General features: G+C 46.8%; 1 protein-coding gene across 1 annotated transcript in view; it reads right to left on the reverse strand.

Annotated features, from left to right (window-relative positions):
- The window catches only part of PTPRJ (protein tyrosine phosphatase, receptor type J), a 51,357-nt gene that overhangs the window by 9,304 nt on the left and 17,865 nt on the right, over nucleotides 1-24,188 (reverse strand). Inside the window, exons 8-21 of the mRNA XM_013969888.2 lie at nucleotides 20,552-20,809; nucleotides 19,515-19,790; nucleotides 16,910-17,200; nucleotides 13,321-13,452; nucleotides 11,242-11,452; nucleotides 10,952-11,076; nucleotides 8,294-8,381; nucleotides 7,087-7,128; nucleotides 6,539-6,547; nucleotides 6,349-6,436; nucleotides 5,473-5,563; nucleotides 4,143-4,216; nucleotides 3,917-4,051; nucleotides 102-221 (exon numbers count right to left, since the gene is read on the reverse strand). Coding sequence (XP_013825342.2) covers nucleotides 102-221; nucleotides 3,917-4,051; nucleotides 4,143-4,216; nucleotides 5,473-5,563; nucleotides 6,349-6,436; nucleotides 6,539-6,547; nucleotides 7,087-7,128; nucleotides 8,294-8,381; nucleotides 10,952-11,076; nucleotides 11,242-11,452; nucleotides 13,321-13,452; nucleotides 16,910-17,200; nucleotides 19,515-19,790; nucleotides 20,552-20,809 — 1,940 coding nt within the window. The remainder of the gene's footprint in view (nucleotides 1-101; nucleotides 222-3,916; nucleotides 4,052-4,142; nucleotides 4,217-5,472; nucleotides 5,564-6,348; nucleotides 6,437-6,538; nucleotides 6,548-7,086; nucleotides 7,129-8,293; nucleotides 8,382-10,951; nucleotides 11,077-11,241; nucleotides 11,453-13,320; nucleotides 13,453-16,909; nucleotides 17,201-19,514; nucleotides 19,791-20,551; nucleotides 20,810-24,188) is intronic.

Consider the following 24,188-nt stretch of genomic DNA (forward strand, 5'->3'; position numbering starts at 1 on the left):
AAAAAAAAATGATTTATATCAATATCAACCTAAAAGTGTCACCACAAAAGTAATTTATACTAATTGTATATGAGATCTATGCGTCTTGACTTCTTGCTTACATTTTTCACTGTGAAGTCTCTGACGGTCCATTCTGGAAGAACAATTTCAGACGTCATTGCCACAGCTATGTCCCCGTAATCCTGAGCCTGCTTGGAGGGCCAGTACTCCTCACATTTGGTCTAGAATAAAATGTAAACACTCAGATCACACTGTCTGCCATCACTGAAACCTCACAGGAGATGAGATATTAAAACCAGGCATCAGAGTCTGAATCCAAGCCTTATGTGGGTTCTGCCTGACCCTTGAAATTTTGTATTTTAATTTTCAATTCCTAGCAACTTTATAAATTTGGGAGTCTTCCTATAAAAATCTAGATTTCTGGTCTCTCTTGAGAAATCAGAAGACCTAGCCAACACTGAGCCCCCGTTTCTACACAGAAACTGACTTACAGCTGAGCAGCCACTGTTCCTTCACAGAGGACCCTGTGCCCCCTGGCTCCCCAGCCCTACAGCAGCCCTTTCACCAGCTGTTCACTGAACAAAACTTCTCCACGTGCAGAAGAAATGAGAGCTTTTCTCAAGACTTTTAGATATACACTAACTCCAACACAAATATGGACACCAAAAGAAAAAAATCAGATTAAATCATTCTGGGGTCTCTGACAGTCCACTGGCTGTCAAAATGTGAACAGAAATAAAAATCAAGAAACAACCGCTCTCTGAAAGTATCTGAATCCCTACTTGGTAACTGACTTTTTTTACAATGAGAGGTTTGTTTTGCTTTAAAAACAGATGCCTGCTTCTCAACTCCAGAGATGCTAACTCTGGCCCAGAGGTCTGTATTTATTAAACAATCCCAGCTCTGCTTTTTAAAAACTCTTAACTTGCAGAAAATCAGAAATACCTCATGGGCTTCCCTGCTGGCTCAGACAGTAAAACATCCGCCTGCAATGCGGGAGACCTGGGTTCAATCTCTGGGTCGGAAAGATCCCCTGGAGGAGGGCATGGCAACCCTCTCCAGTGTTCTTGCCTGGAGAATCCCCGCAGAGGAGCCTGGCGGGCTGCAGTCCATGGAGTCACACAGAGTTGGACACGACTGAGCGACTAAGCACGGCACATAACACCTCATACTCAGATAAGAAACTGACTTAAATGGTACCTGATGTCAGCACTTGGTGAAAGCTGAGAAGGAAACACTAAACTGCCATTTCATTTTCTTCATGAAAGAGTAAGGTTCACCTCTGACATTTTTTGAGTTAATTCATGTTAAAAGACATATTGATTTTGATGTAATTTTTCTCTTTGTTGAAACCAACTGAAAACCAATAATTTAAGTTGTTCATGATATTAGTAACTTTGCCAAATGATACACTAAATAAATTTTATTGGTTGATGCCAAAAAAAAAAAAAATCCCGGCTTCTGGACCACTGCTCCAAGAAAGAACACGGGACTGGGGAATACACTGGCGTGGAGTTTTTGCCTAAGCTGGTCTCTTACCAGCTGGATTTACATTGCTAACTTGTGGGCAAGTTCTTAAACTCTAAGCTTTAGTTTCCCCGTCTATAAAATAGTAACATCTCCCAGGTTTGTTAGAGGGAAAAAGAACATATATGGAGAATCTAGTACCAGTCATTTCTAAAGGAAATCAACCCTGAATATTCATTGGAAGGACTGATGCTGAAGCTCCAAAACTTTGGCCACCTGATGTGAAGAGCCAACTCACTGGAAAAGACCCTAACGCTGGGAAAGATTGAGAACAGGAAGAGAGTGGGTGACAGAGGATGAGATGGTTGGATGGTATCATCAACTTGTTCAGCTGGTAAAGAATTCACCTGCAATGCAGGAGACCCCAGTTCAATTCCTGGGTTGGGAAGATCCCTTGGAAAAGGGAGAGGCTACCCTCTCTAGCATTCTGGGCTGGAGAATTCCATCCACAGAGGAGCCTGGTGGGCTACAGTCCATGGGGTTGCCAAAGAGTCGGACACAACTGAGCGACTTTCACTTTCACACTTTTCACACACCGACTCAACTGACATGAATTTGAGCAAACTCTGGGAGATAGTGAAGGACAGGGGAAGCCAGGCGTGCTGCAGTTCATGGGGTCGCAAAGAGTCAGGCACAACCTAGCATCTGAACAACAATAATACAGGCTCCCTTCTCCTCTCACTTAGTCATTAACATCCACTTCCCTCCCAATGTAAGATGAACGGGGGCCCTCGAGTCGCAACGACTGAGCCCATGAGCCACAACGAAGACCAGCACAGCCAAAAATTAATTAATTTTTTCTTTAAAAATGAACAAGGGCCCATTTAAATTTGTCTTGCTCTCGATTAACTATGTTGTTTTCATTTATCCAACAGATATTTAGGAGAATGTTCCATGTGTGAAGCCTTGGGTTCAACAGCACCATAAAGCTTATTTGCACACAAATAAGCAGTGGCCTTTCATTTGCATAATAACCTGCTCTAACGTCAGAAGCAGGTACAGAACCCAACCTTCTGCATCACAAATAAAGCGAAGATGGGAACCATCTCTAATTGCTCTTTGTTACCTCTGCCTCCTCCATCCCCAGCCCCCAGCACAGGGCCTTACACACACACTTGGGGCCAGACACACATCTGCTCAATTAAAGTGAAAGAAAAGAACACGGAGAGAAATGATGCCTGTCAGGTTCCCACTCTCCCCGGGATAGTGCGAGCACCCTGGAGCAGGAACACCAGGAACTGGCAGAAACGCAGCTCTGGGGTCCACCAGAGACACTGCAGGCGGAAACCCTCCAGGAAACCTGGAAACCCTCCAGGTGACTCCGAGGCACGTTAATGTTTCAGAACCACGGGCTTAGGGACTTGACTCCCACCCTATTCTTCAAGTAACAGACCTACATGAAAAGACTCACAGAGCACACGAGGTCCTATTCCTCAGGCACGGACTTTTCTGAATTTAGCCCAAGGTTTTCAATTCCCCTTGGTTTATTTGTGGAAAGGTGAAAGCGAAAGTCACTCAGTGGTGTCCAACTCTTTGCAACCCCATGGACTGCAGCCTGCCAGGCTCCTCTGTCCATGGGATTTTCCAAGGAGGATACTGGAGTAGGTTGCCATTCCCTTCTCCAGGGAGTCTTCCCAATCCAGGAATTGAACCTAGGCCTGCTGCATTTCAGGCAGATTCTTCACTATCGGAGCCCCTAGGGAAGCCGAGGGATTTTATCACTAGAAGAAATCTTGTGTTTGATGGGGGGATTCCAGGCCATCACAGGGGAGAGGGAACTGCTGAGACTTATCGGGAGATAAGTTGGAAATTTTGCAGAAAGAAAGGGTTCTGATGTTAAAAACTCAGTTTGAAAATCACTGAATCACTCATATTGGTCATCTCACAGGTACAGCTGGTTGCTCCGGGACAAGACAGGCTTGCACCCATTCACAGAGCTGATGGGGACTTCCCTGTGGCACAGTGGTTATGCCTCTGTGCTTCCAATGCAGGAGGCATGGGTTCAATACCTGGTCAGGGAACTAAGATGCCACAAGCCACGGGGCATGACCAAAAAAATGCATTAACACGGAGCTGATGAAGGATGGAGTTGCACGAAGTTCTTTTGCGGCACTAACCCAAATCTTGATGTCTATTAACTCCAGCAGCAATGACTTAATGTATAGAGAACATTCTTCTCTCCATACAGAAGGTAACAATAACACAGATTTTTTTTTTTAGCATTTTTTTAAAACTTTTAGAGGACAAAAAGACAAAAAACACATTTCTAAGAATAGAAGTGCTAACGCTTGGGGGAGTGTCTTTTTTAAAAAAATAGGTTTTAAAACACTCTCCACCACAGTAACAATGAGTGAATGAACTGAGCTGAATCACAGCAAAAATTACGTACCCTTCCCTGTTCAACACATTTGGTCAGCATGACAATGGCATAGACATTTTTCTCCCAAACCATACGCCAAAAATCTTTCAGAGTGTTGGGCAGAGGTCCTTGCGTGGCGATGAAATCTTCTTTGGAATGGTAGCCCTAGAAAACGGAGAGCAGCACAGGGTCGATCTCAAAGAGACGGAGGAGGAGCCCGAGGACCTCCAGCACGAGAGCCCCGCTCCCCACTCACAGGCATGTAGTTGGCGTTGATGTAGTCGTCGGTCGAATGGGTCTGAACTGAAAGTTTGACGCGGGAAATGTCATCTGTGACATTCAAAGAGAAGATTTCCACGTTAGGATACGGAAGAGAATATTTCATCTCAGAACAGAGAAACAAGTGCGAAACGGCAACGCAGGGGCTCCATCACACCTTGACGCTGCGTGGCTCAGCGTTTTAGATCCACGGCCTTATTGCATTCCCGCCGTCACCAGATATGACCGTGGCACAGAGAAGTTGCATGATTCCCGGGCAGAGCTAGTAAGTGGCAGAGCCAAGGTTCTAACCTTGACAGTCTGGCACCGCCCAAGCTCTGAACCACTCCAGACCACCTTCTAGATGAAACCAACTACTTCCTTCCTTGGGTGTATGCCACAAGCCAGGGAAGGCCCTGCATAACCATCCTATGAGCTTCTGTGTCCATTTTACAGATGAGAAAACTGAGGGTCAGAGAGGTTAAGTGATTTTTTTCCAAGCTCTTTCATCTGGTGAGTGGCAGCCAGAATTCAAATCCAGTGCCCTTTCCACTATGGCAGGGTAGATCCTCAGGGTGGAAAGTTAAGCCTTTCACACTTTCCCTATTCTCATTAAAAAGTTGTTATAAAAAGACAGTCCCAAATGCAAAAATAAATTGAGTGCCTAAAACTACTATAAGTGGTATGTGTGGAATCTCAAATACGCAAATGAACTTATTTACCAAACAGAAACAAACTCACAGAGTAAACTGATGTGCTGTTGTTCCTGTGAGGCTACAGACATTGTCAACCCTCAAAAACAGGGATGAACCCAAATATGGTCCACATCTAGCCACGGAGTGTACTCAGCCAACCAGAGACAGGTCTGGACAAGCAGGAAGCGTCGCTCCCCGCGTGTCCTCCACCGGCTCCCCTTTTGTTCCAGAACTGTGTTTATGTCGGGATAAAGGGGCATAGACGGGCTCTGAGAGCAAAGGGGCTCAAAGCACGGACTGCGGCCCTTTCCCTGCAGGAAACGGCCAGATCCAGTCCAACTCTGGTCCCACCACGGCTCTCAGTGGGACTTCAGACAAATCACTCAGCCACTCTGTGCTGCCTTTTTTTTTTTTTTTTTTTTTTTGCAGAATATCCTACTACCTATTCTGTAAGGCTATTGTGAGGCTGAATCCAACGGCTCACCCCTAAACACAGCGCTGAGCACACAGTAGGTGACTGATGGATGGCTGTGGGAGTGGCTGGTTAGTATCCTGACTCCTCTGCCCCCTGCTCTCAGAGACGTGATGTCCAAGATGGGGTGAAAAAGGGAAGATGCGGGAAACACAACTTACAGGGCAGAACGTTGTTATAGCGATTCTTTCCTCTGTTCTCAGCCAGTTCAGCTGCATACTTAGGCAGGTTAATTCCAACAAGCTTCAGATCCTGAAGGCAGACCATAAGAACCGCTCATTCACTCCGTGTCCGGAGAGTACTCACACAGCACAAAAAGCAGAGCAGAATAAAGCGGGGATGCAGAGATGTTACGGGTAACACTGCATCCCCAGAAAGACATAGCAGCTCTCAGCCCTGGTACCTGTGAACACAGCCTGGCTGGAAATTACAGCTTTTGTGGATGTAAATCAAGATAAGACGAGGTCATACTGCAGAGAGCAGGGCCCTTAATCCAGTATCACTGATGTCTTTTTTTTTTTTTTTTTAATTTGGTTATTCCAGGTCTTAGTTGCAGCACGCAGGGTCTGTTTTTATTTGTGACATGAAGGATCTTTAGTTGCGGCATGTAAACTCCTAGCGGCAGCATGTGGGACCCACTTCCCTGCTCAGGGATTGAACCTGGGCCCCCCGCACCGGGAGCACAGAGTCCTAGCCACTGGACCACCAGGGAAATCCCTGATACCTTTATAAGAAGAGAAAAGACACTGAGATAGAGTCACATAAGGGAGACATGTAAAGATGGAGGCAGCAGACTTCCCCGACAGTCCAGTGGTTAAGACTCCGGCGCTTCCGCTGCAGGAGGCATGGGTTCAATCCCTGATTGGGGAACTAAGGTCCCATATGCCATGCAGCATGGCCAAAAAAACACCTTCTCTCTTCCCTTGAAGAGGGCTACCTCTTACCCAAAGCTTCACCATAAAACAGAAACAGGCAGCTTCCCAACTTTCAGGAAAAACATAAAGCAAATAAAACTACGACACTCAACAAGCACATACTTCATATTCTTCTGCAAACCCACAGTTGGAGTCAGCTTGCTGTTTCTTGAAGTAGGCCTCAAAATTCTCCACTTTGATTAACTTGGATCTAGGGGAAAAAGCAACATGTCAGAATTGGCTGCATTCAGTCAAGTTCACACTCAAGATAGAAACATGCAACTTATTTTATAAAAGCAAACTGCGTACTCACCTTTTAGGTCTTCACCGTAGAAAAGCAAAGGAAAAAAAAAAAAAAAGACAATTAGGAAAAAAAAAAAAATGACTCAACCATAACTCCAGAGATTTTCCCCAAAGAAGAAAACCTATAGTATAAGGGCAGGGGGTGTTTGGGGGAGGTTCACTGTAACGTAATTCACAAAACACTGAAATGTGAATCAGGAAATCTGACTGCTAGACCCTGTTATATAACTGAGTGGCTTCCTGACTCTGAGCAAGTTCTCTCCTCCTAGACCTTGAATAACCATGTTTTTAATCACAATATATATATTTATTGGTAGAATACGGCAAGTATAGTTCTACTTGGCATGGTAGAACGTGGCAAGGAAGCCAGCTTCGGGAGACAAGTAAACATGGGTCCTTGCAGGATAACAACGCTAATAAGAACTTCTGCACAATCAGGTCCAAACGTGTCAATCTGGAAAAATGGCAGGCAGTCCCATCAAAAAAAAAAATCTCAAAATAGTCACTGAACAGATTGGGGGGTTAAACGTCTTAAGGCTCATAAATGAACAGACTTACTTAATTTGAGAAAAGGTCACCTCATTGTTCTTTGCATCTTTCCTATTTTGAAAGAAAAACAGACTCATTAGATCAAAACTCCTCAATACTGTGCTTTGTTCCCTGCGTGTATCTACAAGACGCTTCTTCCCTAGGCCTTAGATTATACAGCACATCAGATCCTGTTCACAAACACTGAAGCTTAACGGTCTAAACCCGTGAAGTTACTCGCTTTTATACCATCTAAAAGTATCACAGGATCCTACTCAAGCAACTTGTAGGAATTTCTCTGAGTAAATACAGATCAGCAGCATCACCCTATTATACAGTCAAGCTCACTAGTTCGTACTCTGATTTTTGTTTTTGTTTTGTTTTTTGAGTAAGCCTTTCTGAAAAAGTTACTGTAATAAACCAGAAAACATAACCAGTGTTGGTGAAGGACCAGGGACCAGGGGGGTAGGGGGGCTGGAGGGAGGGACCTGGAGCTCTTCTGTATTGCTGACTAAGCTCCACACTGGTATTTTTCTTAAAAAATGATAAAACTCTGGAAGGCAATTTTGCAGTATGTATTAAAATTTAAAATATGCATACCTACTGGCCCAGCAATTACCCAGCTTGGAATTTAGCCTAAGGGAATAACTATGATTGTGCCAGATTTTCACACAAGGATAAGTAACAGTGGCAAATAAGGAGGACACAAAAACATCAGAAAATTGGTTGAATAATTTCCATATAGCTGAACACTCGATAGCCACTTAAAATGAAGACCTGGAGCTGTCCACAATGTCTTAAGAACAAAAGCAAGCCAGAAAATAACACATATAATATGATTGTTTGTGGGTGTGTGTATTTATGAGTTTTGTAGTCACATCCGTGTTAAGAGCAGTTTTCCACGGTGTAAGTATGGGCTATTTCTTGTCTTTCTGTTTTTTATTGTTGCTTTTGTCATAAGTATGTTTAAGTTTACTTTAACAAGAAATGATACAGCTGTTTTTGACCCCTCCCTCAAAAAAAAAAATAGAATCTGATGCAAAAAGCTAGACCAGAAGCACTGCCTATGGACCCAGGAGGGCAAGGCGTCAGAGAAAACCAGGTACAGGACGCATCGGAAGCTCCGGGCCAGGAGGAAGCCCGGGGCACAGACGCACCGCAACGCACTCACGCAGGCTCTTGCTCAATCAACTGATCATACGTGTAGCATATCATGATTAGCATAAGCAGCGGTCACCTTTTCTTCCTCCAGAAGATGAAGCCTCCCACGGCCACGATAACCAGGGCACCAAAGATACATCCGAACACTGCTCCACAGATGACGCCTGGGGAGAGTCCACACGGGAGGCACGTCGGGAGGCGCTCACAGCCAGACACACAGACAGCTCGTGTGGGGGGGAGGGGGTGTGTGGCAGAGGGCGGGTAATAGCTCTGGACATAAAACGTGTGTGTGTCTGTGTGTCTGTGTGTGTGTGTTGGGGGTGTGTGTGTGTGTGGCATGTCTGTGTGTATGTCTGTGTGGTGTGTGTGTGTCGGTGTGTGTGTGTGGCAGAGGACAGGTAAATAGCTCTGGGCACAAAACGTGTATGTCTGTGTGCAGTATGTCTGTGTGTGTGTGGTGTGTGTGTCTATGTGTGTGATGTGTGTTTGTGTGTAGTATGTCTGTGTGTGTCTGTGTGTATCCTGCCTGTGTGTGGTGTGTGTGTGTGTATCTGTCTGTGTCTGTGTGTGTATGTGGTGTCTTGTGTGTGTCTATGTGTGTGCGTGTATGTGGTGTGTGTCTGTGGTGTGTGTATCTATGTGTATGTCTGTGTGTGTGTGGTGTGTGTCTGCATATCTGTGTGTGTGTGTGGTGTCTTGTGTGTGTCTGTGTCTGTGTGTGGCTGTGTGTGTATGTGGACCTATGTGTATGTCTGTGTGTGTGTGGTCTGTGTGTATGTGGTGTGTGTCTGCGTGTGGTGTGTGTATCTATGTGTGTGTCTGTGTCTCTGTGTGTGTCTCTGTGTGTGTCTGTGGTTTGTGTCTGTGTGTGGTGTATCTATGTGTATGTCTGTGTCTGTGTGTGCGCCTGTGTGTGTCTGTCTGTCTGTCTGTGTGTCTGTATGTGTGTCTGTGTGTCCATGGTGTGTGTCTGCGTGTGTTGTGTGTATCTGTGTGTCTGCGTGTCTGTGTGTGTGTGGTGTCTATGTGTGTGTCTGTGTGTGTGTGTGTCTGTGTCTGTGTGTGTGTGTGTGTGTGTGGTGTCTGTGAGTCTGTCTGTGTCTGTGTGGTGTCTGTGTGTCTGTCTGTGTCTGTGTATGCACGTGTGTGTGTCTCTCTGTGTGTGTGGTGTCTATGTGTATGTCTGTGTCTGTCTGTGTGTGTCTGTGTCTGTGTATGCACATGTGTGTGTCTGTGTGTGTGTGTGATGTCTGTGTGTCTGTGTGTGTGGTGTCTGTGTGTCTGTCTGTGTCTGTGTGTGCACGTGTGTGTGTGTGTGTGTGTGTGTGTGTGTGTGGCAGAGGGCAGGTAGGCAGCTCTGGATGTAACCTAGCCTAGGTGTCTGGGAGCAGTCCTGGGCTCCCGGCCGCTGCTGCCTCGCTGCTCTGGGAAAGGCGCTACTCCGGGAAAGGCGCTACTCCCTCCACCTGCAAACTGAGGCAGCTGAGCTACCGGTGACTTTCAGGTTGTCCTCACCCGCCACTTCCTTTCCTCCCAGGGAGGTGTGTGCAGCCCCCCAACATACAAGATGCCAAGCGGGCAGAAATGCTCTTGGTGAGCTCGGAGTCGGGCGGGAGCTCCCGGGGAATGGGCCGTGGGGTGTGTGGGGGTGCGGGAGCAGCCACAGTTTGAAAATTCCTGGACACGCAGTTCCACCGTTGACTTTTCGACACTAACACCCACACACCCGGGTGACATCAAACCCGTGTGCTTGCGGGGGAGGCTTTGGGGATCCCTGAACTTGGCTCCTGGGCTTCTTTGCGGAAGCCAACGGCTACCAAGTACAGAGACCAGACAAATAAACTGGCTGGCCAGTTGGCCTCTGGCCTGAGCGGAGGGGATGCACCCTGCCCGCTTGAGCCCTTGAAGCTCCTAAGTCACTTTACTCTGTGATAAAGGACAGGAGCACTCGACAGGGAGTCCAAGCCCAGAATGTCGGGCCGGCCCCTAAAGGCACCGTGCAACCTGGGGCCAGTCACTGCCCCTCTCTGGGCCTTAACGCCCTCATTTCTAAAGCGGGGATTGCACAGATAGAGAGAACAGACTTCTGGTTGCCAAGGGGATGGCGGGCGCGGGGAGGAAAGGACTGAGAGCTTGGGACCAGCAGAGGCAGAGTATCATATCCAGGGCGGATAAACAGCAAGGCCTACTGCACACGGCACGGGGAGCTGCACCCCCACCCCGTGATAAACCGTAAAGGAAAAGAACGTAAGAAAGTGTGTGTGTGCGTCTGTGTGTGTCTGAATCACTCTGCCATACTCCAGAGACAACACAACATTGTACATCAACTGCACTTCAATAAAATTTTTTAAAAATAAAATGCACATCCGACAAGATGATTTCCATGGCTCCTTCTGATCCTAATAGTCAAGAGTTCCATTCACTGCAAGGGGCACGTGTGTCTGGCACACGGGCACACAAACCACTGCACTGGAGAGAAGGGAGCAAATAGAGCGTGCCGACTGGAAGTGCAACGGGCCTTCGGAGGAGGGACGTGGCGGGCAGGGGCTGGGGGGACCCCAGAAGAGGAAGCTGAGCTGGGTCCTGATGGCCAAGTGACATCTCAGCTTCTGCGAAAAGAGACCAGGCTTTCCAAGCCTCCTGGGGACCCAGGGAGGGGTGCAGATGCCCGTCCTTCTGTGGATACTGGAAGCAAAGCCTCAGTGAATTGCTAACAGCATTCTTGCCCCTCTACCTGGATCCTGGGGCAAGAAAACGGCCTCTGACCAGGGACTGAAGGACACGTAGCTCTCGTTCCCGTCTATGAGTCCCTCACTGTGAGGGCTGAAGGCAATACTGGTGAATCCGGCCACACAAGCCCTGTGGGGTGACAAGGGAAAAAAAAGAGGTGACTGAGACGTGACGTTCCAGGCACAGAGAGCTCCGCGCTCAGAGGCCCAGGCACAGAGAGGGCCTGCCGTCCCAGGCACAGAGAGCTCCACACTCAGAGGCCCGGCCCGTGGAGCAAGAACCACGAGGCATTACCTATAGGAGCCCAGGGGTTCCAGCTTCCCGTTGTAGTAGCCGTGTGTGATGGACTCGTTGCCAACATCAACTTCGTATTTCAAGACTTCAGACAAGCCCTGAGCACGTCTCTTTGCTTCTGTCGTTATGAGGTACGTCACATATGTATTCGAGGCCCCCCTTTTGAAGTCATTATATGTGAATCTCAAAATATCTGCCGATGGCGAAACAGCTAAGAAAGGCACACAGAAGGGAAGGCATAAGAAAGTGAGAAAGGGATCGCACGTCGGGTGGGGAGGCGGGTACAAACTGCTGGTGTAAGACAGGCTCCGGGATGCCTTATACAGCACAGAGGATGCACCCAGTACTGTGTAACAGCTGTAAATGGAGTGTAACCTTTAAAGACTGTATACATCTTTTTTAAAGAGAAAGAAAGTGAGTTCCCAGAGGTTCACTGCGTCTCCAGCGTTTCTAAACAATGACCTTGACAGTGAATGTTGGTGGTGACCCCTGCCATCTCTTACGTATGCTCTCTCTGCCATGTTTTCCTTCTATTAAGTTCTAAGAGCTTTACTTACCTATTTAATCCCCACAATAATCTCATTGCACAGGCTGACTATCCCCACTGTGCAGACGGGGATATATCTGTACCGTAAGAAGGTCTGAGCTTTGGAACTTCCCTGAGGGTCCAATGGTTAGGACTCTGAGCTTTCAAGGCCAAGTACCTGGGTTCAGTCCCCGGTAGAGGAAATAAGCTCCGCAAGTTACATGGCATGGCTAAAAGAGACCTGGGCCCAAAGGTGGTGGAGTTGTATTTCTAACCCAGACCATCCGACGGGGAGTGTGTGTGACCTCACCCATCCCAGGCTGGTCCTGATCAGGCTGGTCAGTATGCAACCTCATCTCCCCAATTCAGCAAAGATCTGAGCTTGGGATTTGCTGAAAACCTTCACAGCAAAATGACCAGGTGTCTGAAACAGAGTCAAAACAAAAGACAGAAAGAAAGAGAGCGACCGAGATCTCAACGTCTCTTTTTGAAATTAAGCCACAGGTTGATGACACCAGCGAATCCCTTGTCTTCCTAGATGCGCACTGCCCCGACAGTGGGTTTGATCTCTGTCTTCCTCGGGGAGATGAGGACGGAATCACAGGCCGCACGGCTGGGCAGGGACGGCAAGGCATTGTTCACAGTTAAAGAATCAGCAAAAAGCAAAGCCCGGCCCTTTTTTGTGTTTTGGCCATGCCACGTAACTTGCGGAGCTTAGTTCCCAAACCAGGATTGAACCCAGGTACATGGCCTTGAAAGCTCAGAGTCCTAACCACTGGACCCTCAGGGAAGTTCCAAAACTCAGAGCCTTGAACCAAGCCTTGAACAGAGCACCCAGTCCCACCCACCCATCCTCGAAGCCTTCCCTTCTTACTTCCAAGGAATGTAACAGAGCCCTTTAAGGAAAGGCGGCGTTTAATCCACCTCCTCTCTCAGCTATGGCGGTGCTCTTTGCCAGTTCCCACTGCAAATGCCATTTTTTTGTTGTTTTCTCCCAAGAAAAAGTCACCCTTTGAGGATCATTTGGGCGTGTGTGTGCGTGTGTGTGTGTGTGTGCGTGTGTGTGCATGCGCGCATATGTATGCATGTGTGCAAGAGACAAAGTTGGTTAAAACTACTAATCTGCTACCTAAAAGACTCTGTGTTGCAAAAGAGATGAAAAACCTAGCTTAGAGGTAAGCAGTTCAAATCCAAGGGCCACAGCCAGCCACCCACCCATTTTTGGTAAATTCTGGAATAGTCACTCTCACTCTTTCTGTATCTTCTATCGTTTCTTTCACGCGACAGCCGCAAAGTTGAGCAGCTGAGAAGGAGACTGCAGAGCCTGCGAAGTTTAAAATGGTTTGCCGTCTGGCCCTTTGCAGGAAGTCTATCAACCTCTGACTGCACTCATCAGAATTACACCCACTCATCCCCGGGTGAGTGCCAAAGTGTGGGCCGCAGTGTCAAACCCGACATGTGTCTGTCTCACTAATGTGCCTCGGTGAGCATGAACTGGCACCCGGTCACACCATCACCCACCAGCTACAGAACCCATCAGGACCCCTCCTTACCATCCACACTGGTGAGAACAAGCGCGTAGGCTTTGATAGGTCCATGGCTGGCTTCAAACCCGCTGAACTTGACCTTCACTGAATTGTGACTGACAGATGTGATATTGGGGGACCCATCTGGAAGAGGGGGGTCTGAAATAGGACAACACAAAACACTTAAAACCAAAGAAGGAACAAAATTATTAAGGAGAGGATTTGCTGTAGTGCCCTCCTCAAGATCCCCCCTGGTTCTGCATGCTGTGTGTTGGGCTCACACAAAGCAAATCCAGAAGCAAAGGGTGAGGGAGCGAACTGGTGGGGACAGAGGTGGGGGGTCCTCGGGGAGCCTGCCTAGATGACAAGCACCCCTTCAGTGGGCCCAGCCACATTCCCAAGGGGGCCTCCTGGCAACCTCGTTTCTAGTAGGACTGACTGCAGTCCTACTCTGCCCTTCACACCAAAGTCCTGATTGTTCCCTGCTGCTGCTGCTAAGCCGCTTCAGTCGTCTCCGATTCTGTGCAACCCCATAGATGGCAGCTCACCAGGCTCCCCCATCCCTGGGATTCTCCAGGCAAGAACACTGGAGTGGGTTGCCATCTCCTTCTCCAATGCATGAAAGTGAAAAGTGAAAGTGAAGTCGCTCAGTCGTGTCCGACTCTTAGCCACCCCATGGACTGCAGCCCACCAGGCTCCTCCGTCCCTGGGATTTTCCAGGCAAGGGTACTGGAGTGGGGGGCCATTGCCTTCTGCATCATTTTTTCGCTAGGGATGGTTTAAAACTCCGCTAGAGAAACCCAGCTGACCCTCTTCCTGGAAATCAGAAGAGCCCACACAGAAACATTCTGAGTGGCCTTAAGCCACTTAAGACACAAAAGGAAAGAAAAGCTGAATAAAGATGATCCCTCTCCTCATACACACTCTACCTAACTTGTCTCCCACGTACAGTGTGAGTGTCTTCGCTATTATAATCAAGAAAGACTCAGAAAAGTGAACTCCAAAAAGACAAAGCCCACAGCCCAATTCTCCAAACACATGCTGTCCAGTATCCTTGCCGGGGAAATCCCACAAGCAGGGAAGCCAGGCGGGCTACAGTCCGCGGGGTGGCAAGAGTCGGACGTGACTGAGCGACTAAGCAACAATAATTCACTCTGAAAAGTAACTAGTCCAACTCTGGACGTAGAGTATCTCATTAATAACGTGTGTGTGTGTGCACGCGCGCTCAGTCGTGTCCAACTCTGCGACCCCATGGACTGTAGCCCGCCAGGGTCTTCTGTCCATGGGGATTCTCTAGACAAGAATACTGGACTGGGTTGCCATGCCCCCCTCCAGGGGATCTTTCCCAGCCCAGGGATCAAACCCGGGTCTCCTGCATTGCAGGTAGCTTCTTTACCAGCTGAGCTACCAGGGAAGCCCCATTAATAACTTACATTATACAAATTAAATGAAATTAAATGCTGAAATGATAACATTTTTAATATACTGGGTTAAATAAAATATGCTCAAAACTCATTTCAGAGACTTCCCTGGCAGTCCAGTGGTCCACACTTCCAATGCAAGGGTTCAATCCCTGGTCAGGGAACTAAGATCCCATATGCCACATAGAGCAGAAAAAAACAATAAAAACTTCATTTCAGCTGCTCTTTTCAGTTGCCTAATGTGGTGCCTAGGAAATTTTTTATTATACAAGAGGCTTATATGATTTACTACTGGAAAGCACAGCTCTAAACCATCCTCCAGCAACCTCTCAAGTAACTGACAGCAGTGGCAACTTGGAGGCGCTGTTCCCACGTCTTGGTGTCAACTGCCTCATCAGACACTGTAACACCCACTCCCACACCCCCGGTAGCTCTCTGATTTCTAGCCCGCCAGCTGGGAGTCCCCAGCTCCCTGCCCCAAGACAGCATTCACCTCCAAGCCTGGAAATTCTTTCCTTCTCAATGCCTTTCTCAGTCCTACACTCAAGGGGCCCTGCCTGCCTGCATTGGGAAAATCCCCTGGAGAAGGAAATGACAACCCACTCCAGGATTCTTGCCTGGGAAATCCCATGGACAGAGGAGCCTGTAGCGCTATGGCCCAGGGGGTTGCAAAAGAGTCAGACACGACTGAGCAGCTAAGCAGCAACATGAGAACATTCACGAGGAGGAATCTCTTGCGAATGACCCCAAAACAGCTGGGGAATTTGTTGACCCAGATTCTAGCGAAATATGAATCTTGACTGAGTTTCTCATAACAGTTTTAAAAAAAAAAAGATTGTCGGGAGTTCCCTGGTGACCTAGTGGTTAGGATTTAGTGCTTTCGCTGCTGTAACCGGGGTTCAAATCTTGGTCAGGGAACTGAGATCCCACAAGTTGTGCAGGTTGGCCCAAAAAAAAAAAAAGGATCGTTAAATTTTTTAATGTAATGGTAATAGGAACGCCAAAGAATTGATGTTTTTGAGCTGTGGTGTGGGAGAAAAGTCTTGAGAGTCTCTTGGACAGCAAGGAGATCCAACCAGTTCATCCTAAAGGAAGTCAGTCCTGAATATTCATTGGAAGGACTGAGGCTGAAACTCCAGTACTTTGGCCACCTGATGCCAAGAACTGACTCATTTGAAAAGACCATGATGCTGGGAAAGATTGAAGGAGGGAGGAGAAGGGGACGACAGAGGATGAGATGGTTGGATGGCATCACCAACTCAATGGACATGAGTTTGGGTAAACTCCGGGAGTTGGTGATGGACAGGGAGGCCTGGCATGCTGCAGTCCATGGGGTCACAAAGAGTCAGACACAACTGAGCAACTGAACTGAACTGAATAGTAATGTAGTTATGTTTGAAAAGGGGCGGAAAGGAGTCCCTCTCTTACATCAATACATGTGGAAAACATACAAATAAAATTATAGAATAACCAGGACTGGTCTCAAAGAAATCCAATAAGAGTGGAGGGGATATAAATGAAACAAGATTGGTCAAATGCCCACAAGTGGTCAACTGAGTGATGATGGTACGGGGGTCCCATTACACTGTCCTGTGCTTTCGTGTCTATTTGAACATTTCTATAAAAATACTTTGTTTTAATGCAGTGGAGGAACTTACCACGTAAAAGAATATGTGGCAACAAACTGTTGCATAAAACGAAGGCAACTTTGAACGCATGTAAGAATTAAAGATTTTAAAATTTAAAAAATAAAAAAATAAATAAAATTTTAAAAGAAAAAGATAATTCTCACCAAATTTCTATAGATCATACAGTTTCTATGCCTCCCTTGTGATTAGGCTGGTAAAGAATCGGCCTTTAATGCAGGAGACCTGAGTTCGATCTCTGGGTTGGGAAGATCCTCTGGAGAAGGGAAAGGCTACCCACTCCAGTATTCTGGCCTGGAGAATTCTATGGACTGTATAGTCCATGGGGTCGCAAAGAATCGGACACGACTGAGCAACTTTCACTCACTCACTATAGTTTCTATGGACTATATAGACTAGATTTCTACAGAACTGGGTTAACAAAAACAAATATTTTGGATAAATTTTTTTTAGAAACAGGTTTCCAACAACACTTGGCAGAGCCTCTGGGTCAGCTTTCCAGGCGTAATCAAATGACCTGCTGGCTACCCTGCCCTCCGGGAAGCCCACCTGTGATGCCAGAGAGGCAGGTGTTTCGGGCGGGCGGTGCCTTCTTGTTACAGGACCAGGTAGCAATGCTGATGTCGTACAAGGTAGAAAAATTCAAATGCGTGACTTCCGTCGTGAACTCAGAGCCGTTCTTTGAGGAGCAGCCCTCCACGGTTGTTGTATTTTTCCAGTATCCATGGCTGACCTCCAGCTCAAAGCCTGTGTTGGTGCCTAAAGGGCAGGCCCACCTAAGGACCAAGGTGGCCTTCTTGGGGACTGCTTCACACTTGAAGGAGGCTACCGGCTCAGGGTCTGCAAGGCAAGCACAGCACATCATGAGATTCTTGGACGTTTGCCTTTGCAAACACTTAAACTTGGGATGCCTGGCCCGTTGGTGATGAGGAGACAGCAGTGGGGAAAGGCAGAAGAGGCAGAGGCTGACCTTGAATCAGGCCTTACTGAACTTTGTGACCTTGGGTCAGCCCCAGCTGCAGGACTATCTGAGGATTAAATGAAACGGTGGCCATCAGGCTCCAGTCTGGGAGAGCACAAGGGCCCGTGAGACGTAGCTACCTTACGCTGGGAGTGGTAGCAATTTCTCCACCTGCATCCCCTCATCTGGGCACCCTCTTGACCATCGTTCTGGAACAGGCAGGGTTAATACTGTCCCATTTTGCAGCTGAATCAACTGAGACTTATATTAAGTAATTTGCTCAAATGACATGGCTGGCCAGTGGCAAAGCCAAAACAGATCTTGGCTTTTCTAAATCCAAGTCCAGGGTGTTTTCTACATACACAACAGGCTGAATAATCAATGGTAAACGGCACCCGTTTCTTCATCTGTAACATGGGGTGTTATTTGTCTCTACCCATTTGAACAGCTTCCCTGGTGGCTCTGCGGTGAAGAATCTGCCTGCAACGCAGGAGACCCAGGTTCAATCCCAGGGCCAGGAAGATCCCCTGGAGGAGGACATGGCCACCCGCTCCAGTACCCTTGCCAAGAGAACCCCATGGACAGAGGAGCCTGGCAGGCTGCAGTCCATGGGGTCTCAGACTCAGACACGACCGACTCAACTAAGCAGCAGCAGCAGGATTTTATTAAGTGTCCACAGAAAGCTGACATAAATGGAAAACTCTTTCAGATCCCAGTGGTGCCTCCAAAAATAAATAAATGGAAAACTCTGTGTTAATATACTGGGGGTGGGGATATTATCATGACTTGAACATTGCAGTGTTTTAAAACAGAAAAAGTTTTAAAGTGTCACCCAAGCACAGCGCCCACATTCTCCACCTGAGGCCTGGAAGGACCACCTGCCCGATACAATCCCCCTCCCACAGTCCTGTCCATCCACCCCCCGACTCATAAATGCTCACAGATATCTTTCTCTTGCTACAGGGAACCATGACTGCAGCTAAGATAAATATTAGCAGTGGAAGCCACCCACACACCGAAGATCAGAGTCTAGACCCGGTGAACAGAGTTCGAGTTAACACAGGGGGCTCAGAGCTGCCAGCATCTCATGCCACTCCACGTGAAAGGTCAAAGGTCATCGAGGTCCCAGCCCCTACACTACCAGGGAGGCTGATCTGCTGAGATCCCTGCCCCACTTCCAGATCAGCCTGAACACACCTGAAGGGCTTAGTCTAAGAAGAAAGGCAGCAAGTGCAAAGCGGGTAGGGGATAAGATGGCCCACAGGTCCAGAGGGATAAAGGTCCCGCCATCAGAACTGTGAGCAGACGGACTCACAGCCGTTCACCAAACATCCCGCCACTCACTCTCTGAAAGCTCCTTCAGTTTAAACACAGGGCTCTTCTCTTCAAACAAACACACTTTTTGCATTGAGAGATAAGGATCAAGAAAAGTGAAGACTCTGAGCATCCCTTTTAACTATATCCTTTCTATCTTCTTCAGGGTAAAAGCCAAACGATTGAGCTGCAAGGCCTGACATCAGCTGTGCCCTGGCCCCTCACCCCGTGGGCCTCACCTCCTCCACCTCCCCCTCTTGCTGCCGTGGCTCCACCTCTGCCATCCTGACCTCCTGCTGTTCCTCCAACACAGCAGGCACACTCCAGGTCCAGGACCTCCACACTGGGACTGCCCGTCTCTCCCGTCCACGTGACTGGCTTCACTTCCTGCAAGTCTTTGCTCAAAAATCACCTTTTCGACAAAGCCTTCCCCAAGATAAACATCTCATTTCTCCTATCCTTTTTACTTCTCTTTCCTCAGCAGTAATCGTCACCTAGTAACCTACGTTTCTCGCTTAATTAGGTCTTCTGCCACCAGAATGAAAATTTCAGAAAGGCAGGGACTCATCTATGACCTTTGACAGTACCTGACACACAGTAAGTGCTCAGGACATATCTGCTGAATGAATGAACAACGAGGGCAGCAAGACAGCACTAATAAGATAACAGGATGCTCACACACCACACAGAAGCTAACGAACTCGAGGGGCTTCCCTGGTGGGCCACTGCAGCGGGGTGAAGGTTCTACCCCTGGTTGGAAAACTAAGATGCCACGGTGGTCGGCAAGAAAACTAACCAACTAGAGTTTATTGCAAGGACCTATGTGCAAGGTCAGCATGATACAAGAAGGAATCCAAGAGGCCCCTGAGGACTACTCACCTGTACAGAATGACTGCCTGCCGGGTGCAGGTGACTTGACATCCCCCACCTGCGTGAAGATCTCTACGGTGTAGGAGGAACCAGGTATTAACTTGGTGACTGTAGCATGGGTAACGCCGATGCCTGTGACTATTGGCGTGGCGTTGCTGGAACTTCCATTCTGCCCAATAAGAAGGCAGTAGGTGTAGTTTGAAGAGGCTTTATCAACATTCTGCCAGTTTAAGGTTGCTGCTGTGGTATTGGTCGTTATCTCAATGCTGGACACCTTGTTGGGCCCTTAAGTTTTAGGGGAAAAAAAAAAGGATGGATTAATTGAGCCATTTTATTGACTGCATCTAAAAATAGCCTGGAAATTTTTTTTCTTTTTTTTTCATTAAATTTAAAATAAAAATAGACTGGTCCTTTGGGTAAAGAATAAATAAATCTAATACTTGCTGGGATCAAAAAAGAGGAGGCTTCCCCAAAAAGACATTTAGAAAATAATTATGCAGATTAAATCTCAAAAGAACTGAAGCTTTTCAGACTTCTTTTAATACTTCATCGGAAATCTATTTTCAAGATGTAATTTCCCACTTGTTTTTAAAATATGATTAATGAAACAAAAATATACAAAAAAGACATTATCAACTTCCCTCTCTACCATATATTTAGGTCAAATATTAGCAAAGCATGTCCCTCACTGGTGCATGCGAAACTGCTTCCTTTGGGCAGCATCTTCCATGCCAGCATGACCGGGTGACCCCTCCTCCAGTCTGTATTCCCGAGGAATGAATGAATAGTGATGCTCCCCATGCTTATGGGATGCCCCTCTGCTTCGGAAGACAATTCCAAGTTCACAGGGCTCAGCACCAGTGCCGCCAGGGCAGGGCAGAACGTTGGCTGAGCCCAATGTCTTCAGCTTACTTGGTTTCACATTGTACCTGGAGCCCAGAAACAAAAGGGCCTCTTGCCTCGTCACTGAACCTGTGCTTATTTCCCCTCCTCCAGGTGAAAGGCTGGGAAAATGCTTCCTCAGGAGGGTGTCCTAAAACACTCACGTGTGTACTGTAGAGTGGAGTTGGCCACCCCCTGGACCAAGTTCATGTTGGGGGTGACTGTGATTGTATATAAGGTGCCCGGGGTCAGGCCGTGGAAGGTGATCCCTGTGTGAGAACTGTTTTTCAAATCAGAGCCGTGTTCAGACCATATTTCTACGCTGTAGATGTACCCGGTGGCGTTGTCTGTGTTCCGCCACTGCAGCTGCATGTCGGTTGTGGTGACGTTAACAACACGGATGTCAAACACGGCACTGGGGTCTGGGCAGAGGAAAGGAAGAAAAAGGGAAGTCTGTCAATGACCATCGTAATGTCCAGCTTTATTCTAAAGTATCTGCCCAGAGAACTTGCTCTTCTGTCATCAAATGAGTTCACAAAGGGCAACCTCTCTAACACTTAGGCGAGAAACAGTTTCTTTCAAGAATCTTGGCTCTTCTGCAACACCAATGAATTTACCAACCTATCCTATCAGTTCTCTGGCCTTTTGCTTTTGTCATAGAGACATCCCCTTGGTTTGGGGGTGGTTGGGAGGGGGTCTTCTAGAGTGGAAACCATGCTCAGTTTTTCTTAATCTGAGTGCTAGTAACCAGATGGGTTCGGTTTGTAAAGATGCATCAAATTATGCACTTAGGATGTGTGTGTGTTTCAGCGTAAGTATTATATCTCAGCAAAGTTTTTTAAAAACCACTCCCTCGGAAGAAAACATCTTTCTATAACATAGGCAGGCGTACTGAAGAGAAAAACTGAAATGGAGAGCTGACACTGCGTGGGGTCACTTGAGGCTGGAGTGTGGAAGGCGGAGAAGCCACGGGGCTGCATCCTCACAGCAGGGAGTCAGAAGCGAAACTACCCAGAGTGCTCTGGGCTCTGCACTCACCATCTCACCTCTACACACTGAAGCCGCAATATAATTGCACAGAATCTTTTTTTTTTTTAAGATTTTTTTTTACAAGGACCATCTTTAAAGTCTTTATTGAATTTTGTGGTTGTAAAATAAAAAGGGTGCAATAGTTAGCACCTGAACCATTCGTAAGTGTACAACTCGGCAGCGTTATATACATTCACAGTGTGGGTAACACCACCATCACTGTCTAAACACAAAGCGTTTCATGATGCCCAACACAAACTCTGTTCCCGTGAAATAAGAACTTCTCGTTCCTCCCTTCTCCCCGCTCCTCTATCTTTTGTCTCTATGAATGTGCCAGTTCTAGGCGCCTCACATAAGTGGATTTACGTGGTAGCTGTTCTTCCACGTCGGGCTTTTTCGCCTAGCATAATGCTTTCAAGGCTTATTGCCACTGTAGCATGTCTTGGTGCATCATTCCTGTGTGACTAAATAACATTCTATTGTGGGGCTTCCCTGGTGGCTCAATGGTAAAGAATCCACCTGCAATGCAGGAGATGCGGGTTCAGTCCCTCGGACAGGAAGCTACCCTGCGGGAGGAAAGGGCAACCCGCTCTAGGATTCTTGCCTGCAGAATCCCATGGACAGAGGAGGCTGGTGGACTACAGTCCACGGGGCTCACGAAAGAGTCAGGCACGACTTAGCAACTAACTAACAACAACTATTCTATTATCTGGATATAACACATTTCATCTGCTGATGGACACTTGGCTGCCTCCACCTTTTAGCTATTGTGAATCACGCTACTATGAATGTTGGTGTAGAGAAATATGTTCAAGTCCCTGATTTCAATTCTTTTAGAAATATGTATACATGTAAGAGTGGAACTGCTGGGTCATCCAGTACTTGCTTCCCTTTTTCAAAATCACCTTTAATGCTGTTACATTGATTCTCCCCCAGTAACAGCTCTTGATTTCCATTCATTGGGACGATTATAAGCAATAGTACAAGAGATGCCTTCTCCTTACAAATAGTCCTAAATTACTTCTGCAGTTGCTCCATGTCGAAGCGCAGTCCACACCGTGGTTAAGACCTCAGTCTTCAAAGTCAGACAGAGGCCAGTTCACTCCCTTGTCACCCTGGGTCAGTTACTTAAGTTCACAGACTCCCCGTTTCCTACTCTATAAAATAGAGATGATAATAGTACCTACCTCATAGAGTTGTGTTCAAAATGTTTAAATACAAAGGCTGAGAGCCCAGCACTTTGTAGACCCCCACTACATAATGTTATTATTGGATTAAACCCTGGGAATTGGCAAGCCACACAACATCAAAGGGACCCAAATTGTGATCCCCTTACCATTAGCTACATTCTCAAAAAGAGAGAAAAAATATATATGTTGATACTATAACCTGATCTCAAAAGTCTAATCTGAAAATCAGACTTGAAAAGGAATTATGCACTTCATCTGAGGCATCCATTTTAGCAGTTCCCTTATTTTGGAAGCAGATCTTCCAAATAACCATCAATGCTTAATCCAACCAACAGAGCTGAGAAAACCCACACAAGGAGAATCTCAAGAGCCCAACTGACTTCACACATGGCTCAAGGAATCAGTCCCATTTCTTTACTCTTTCCTTCTGTAGAAAGGATTTCAAGTCCCCTTCAATCAACGATCAAGGATACTGGATGTTCTCCAAGCTTTCCCAAAAAATTTCATTTCAAATTTCAAAGGTAACAATAATGAACAATGAATTGGTTTCATGAAATACTTTTATCAACATCAATCAGCCTCATAAAACTAACAAGACCATTGCATCACAATATTGTTCATAAAAGACTGTAATGATCTACCTGTCCAACAACAGGCAAATGGTCAAGCAATTTATAATACATCCAGACCAGCAGTCTGGACCTCTTCACCTTCTAAAAAAATATTGAGGCTCTCAGAGAATTTTTATTTATTTAGGTTATATTTATGTATGCTGTAACAGAACATCTTTAATGAGGAAATGCTTAAAATGTAAGAATACAAATCATACATTCCATGAGCCAACAGAAGGATGATGTCATCCCACGTCACACTGCATCTGGAAAACTCCACTGTACACTTATCAAGAGAGAATGAGAGTGAAAAAGCCACATAGTATTCTAGTAGTATTATGATAATACTAATACCTCACAGACCCCCTTGAAAGAGTCTAGCGGACCACCCCAGAGGTCCCCGGACCACACGTTGAGAACCACCTATCTAACCGAGGGTCAGCAAACTTTTTCTATATGGACCACAGAACAAATATCCTAGGCTTTGCAGGCCATGTATTCTCTGTTGCAACTATTCATTTCTAGCATGAAAGAAGTCAGAGACTTTATATAAAGAAATGAGTATGGCTTCATGCTCATGACTTCCCTGGCGGCTCAGACGGTAAAGCGTCTGTCTACAATGCGGAAGGCCTGGGTTCCATCCCTGGGTCAGGAAGATCCCCTGGAGAAGGAAATGGCAATCCACTCCAGGACTATTGCCTGGAAAATCCCATGGACAGAGCCTGGTAGGCTATAGTCCATGGGGTCGCAAAGAGTCGGACATGACTGAGCAACTTCACCATATAAAAAAAAACAGGCAGTGAGCCAGATTTGACCCATGGACCACTATTGTCTGCTGACTCCTGATTTGGACAATGGAATGCCAGGCAGATATTAAAATTAATCTGCAGGAATATTTATGCTGATAGGGAAGAACAGTCATAATAAACTTGAATAGAAAAAAAAAGCAGATTTTAAAAAACACGTGTAGA

This window comes from Capra hircus, chromosome 15 (genome assembly GCF_001704415.2).
Source record: "Capra hircus breed San Clemente chromosome 15, ASM170441v1, whole genome shotgun sequence".
In the NCBI taxonomy this organism is placed as follows: Eukaryota; Metazoa; Chordata; class Mammalia; order Artiodactyla; family Bovidae; genus Capra; species Capra hircus.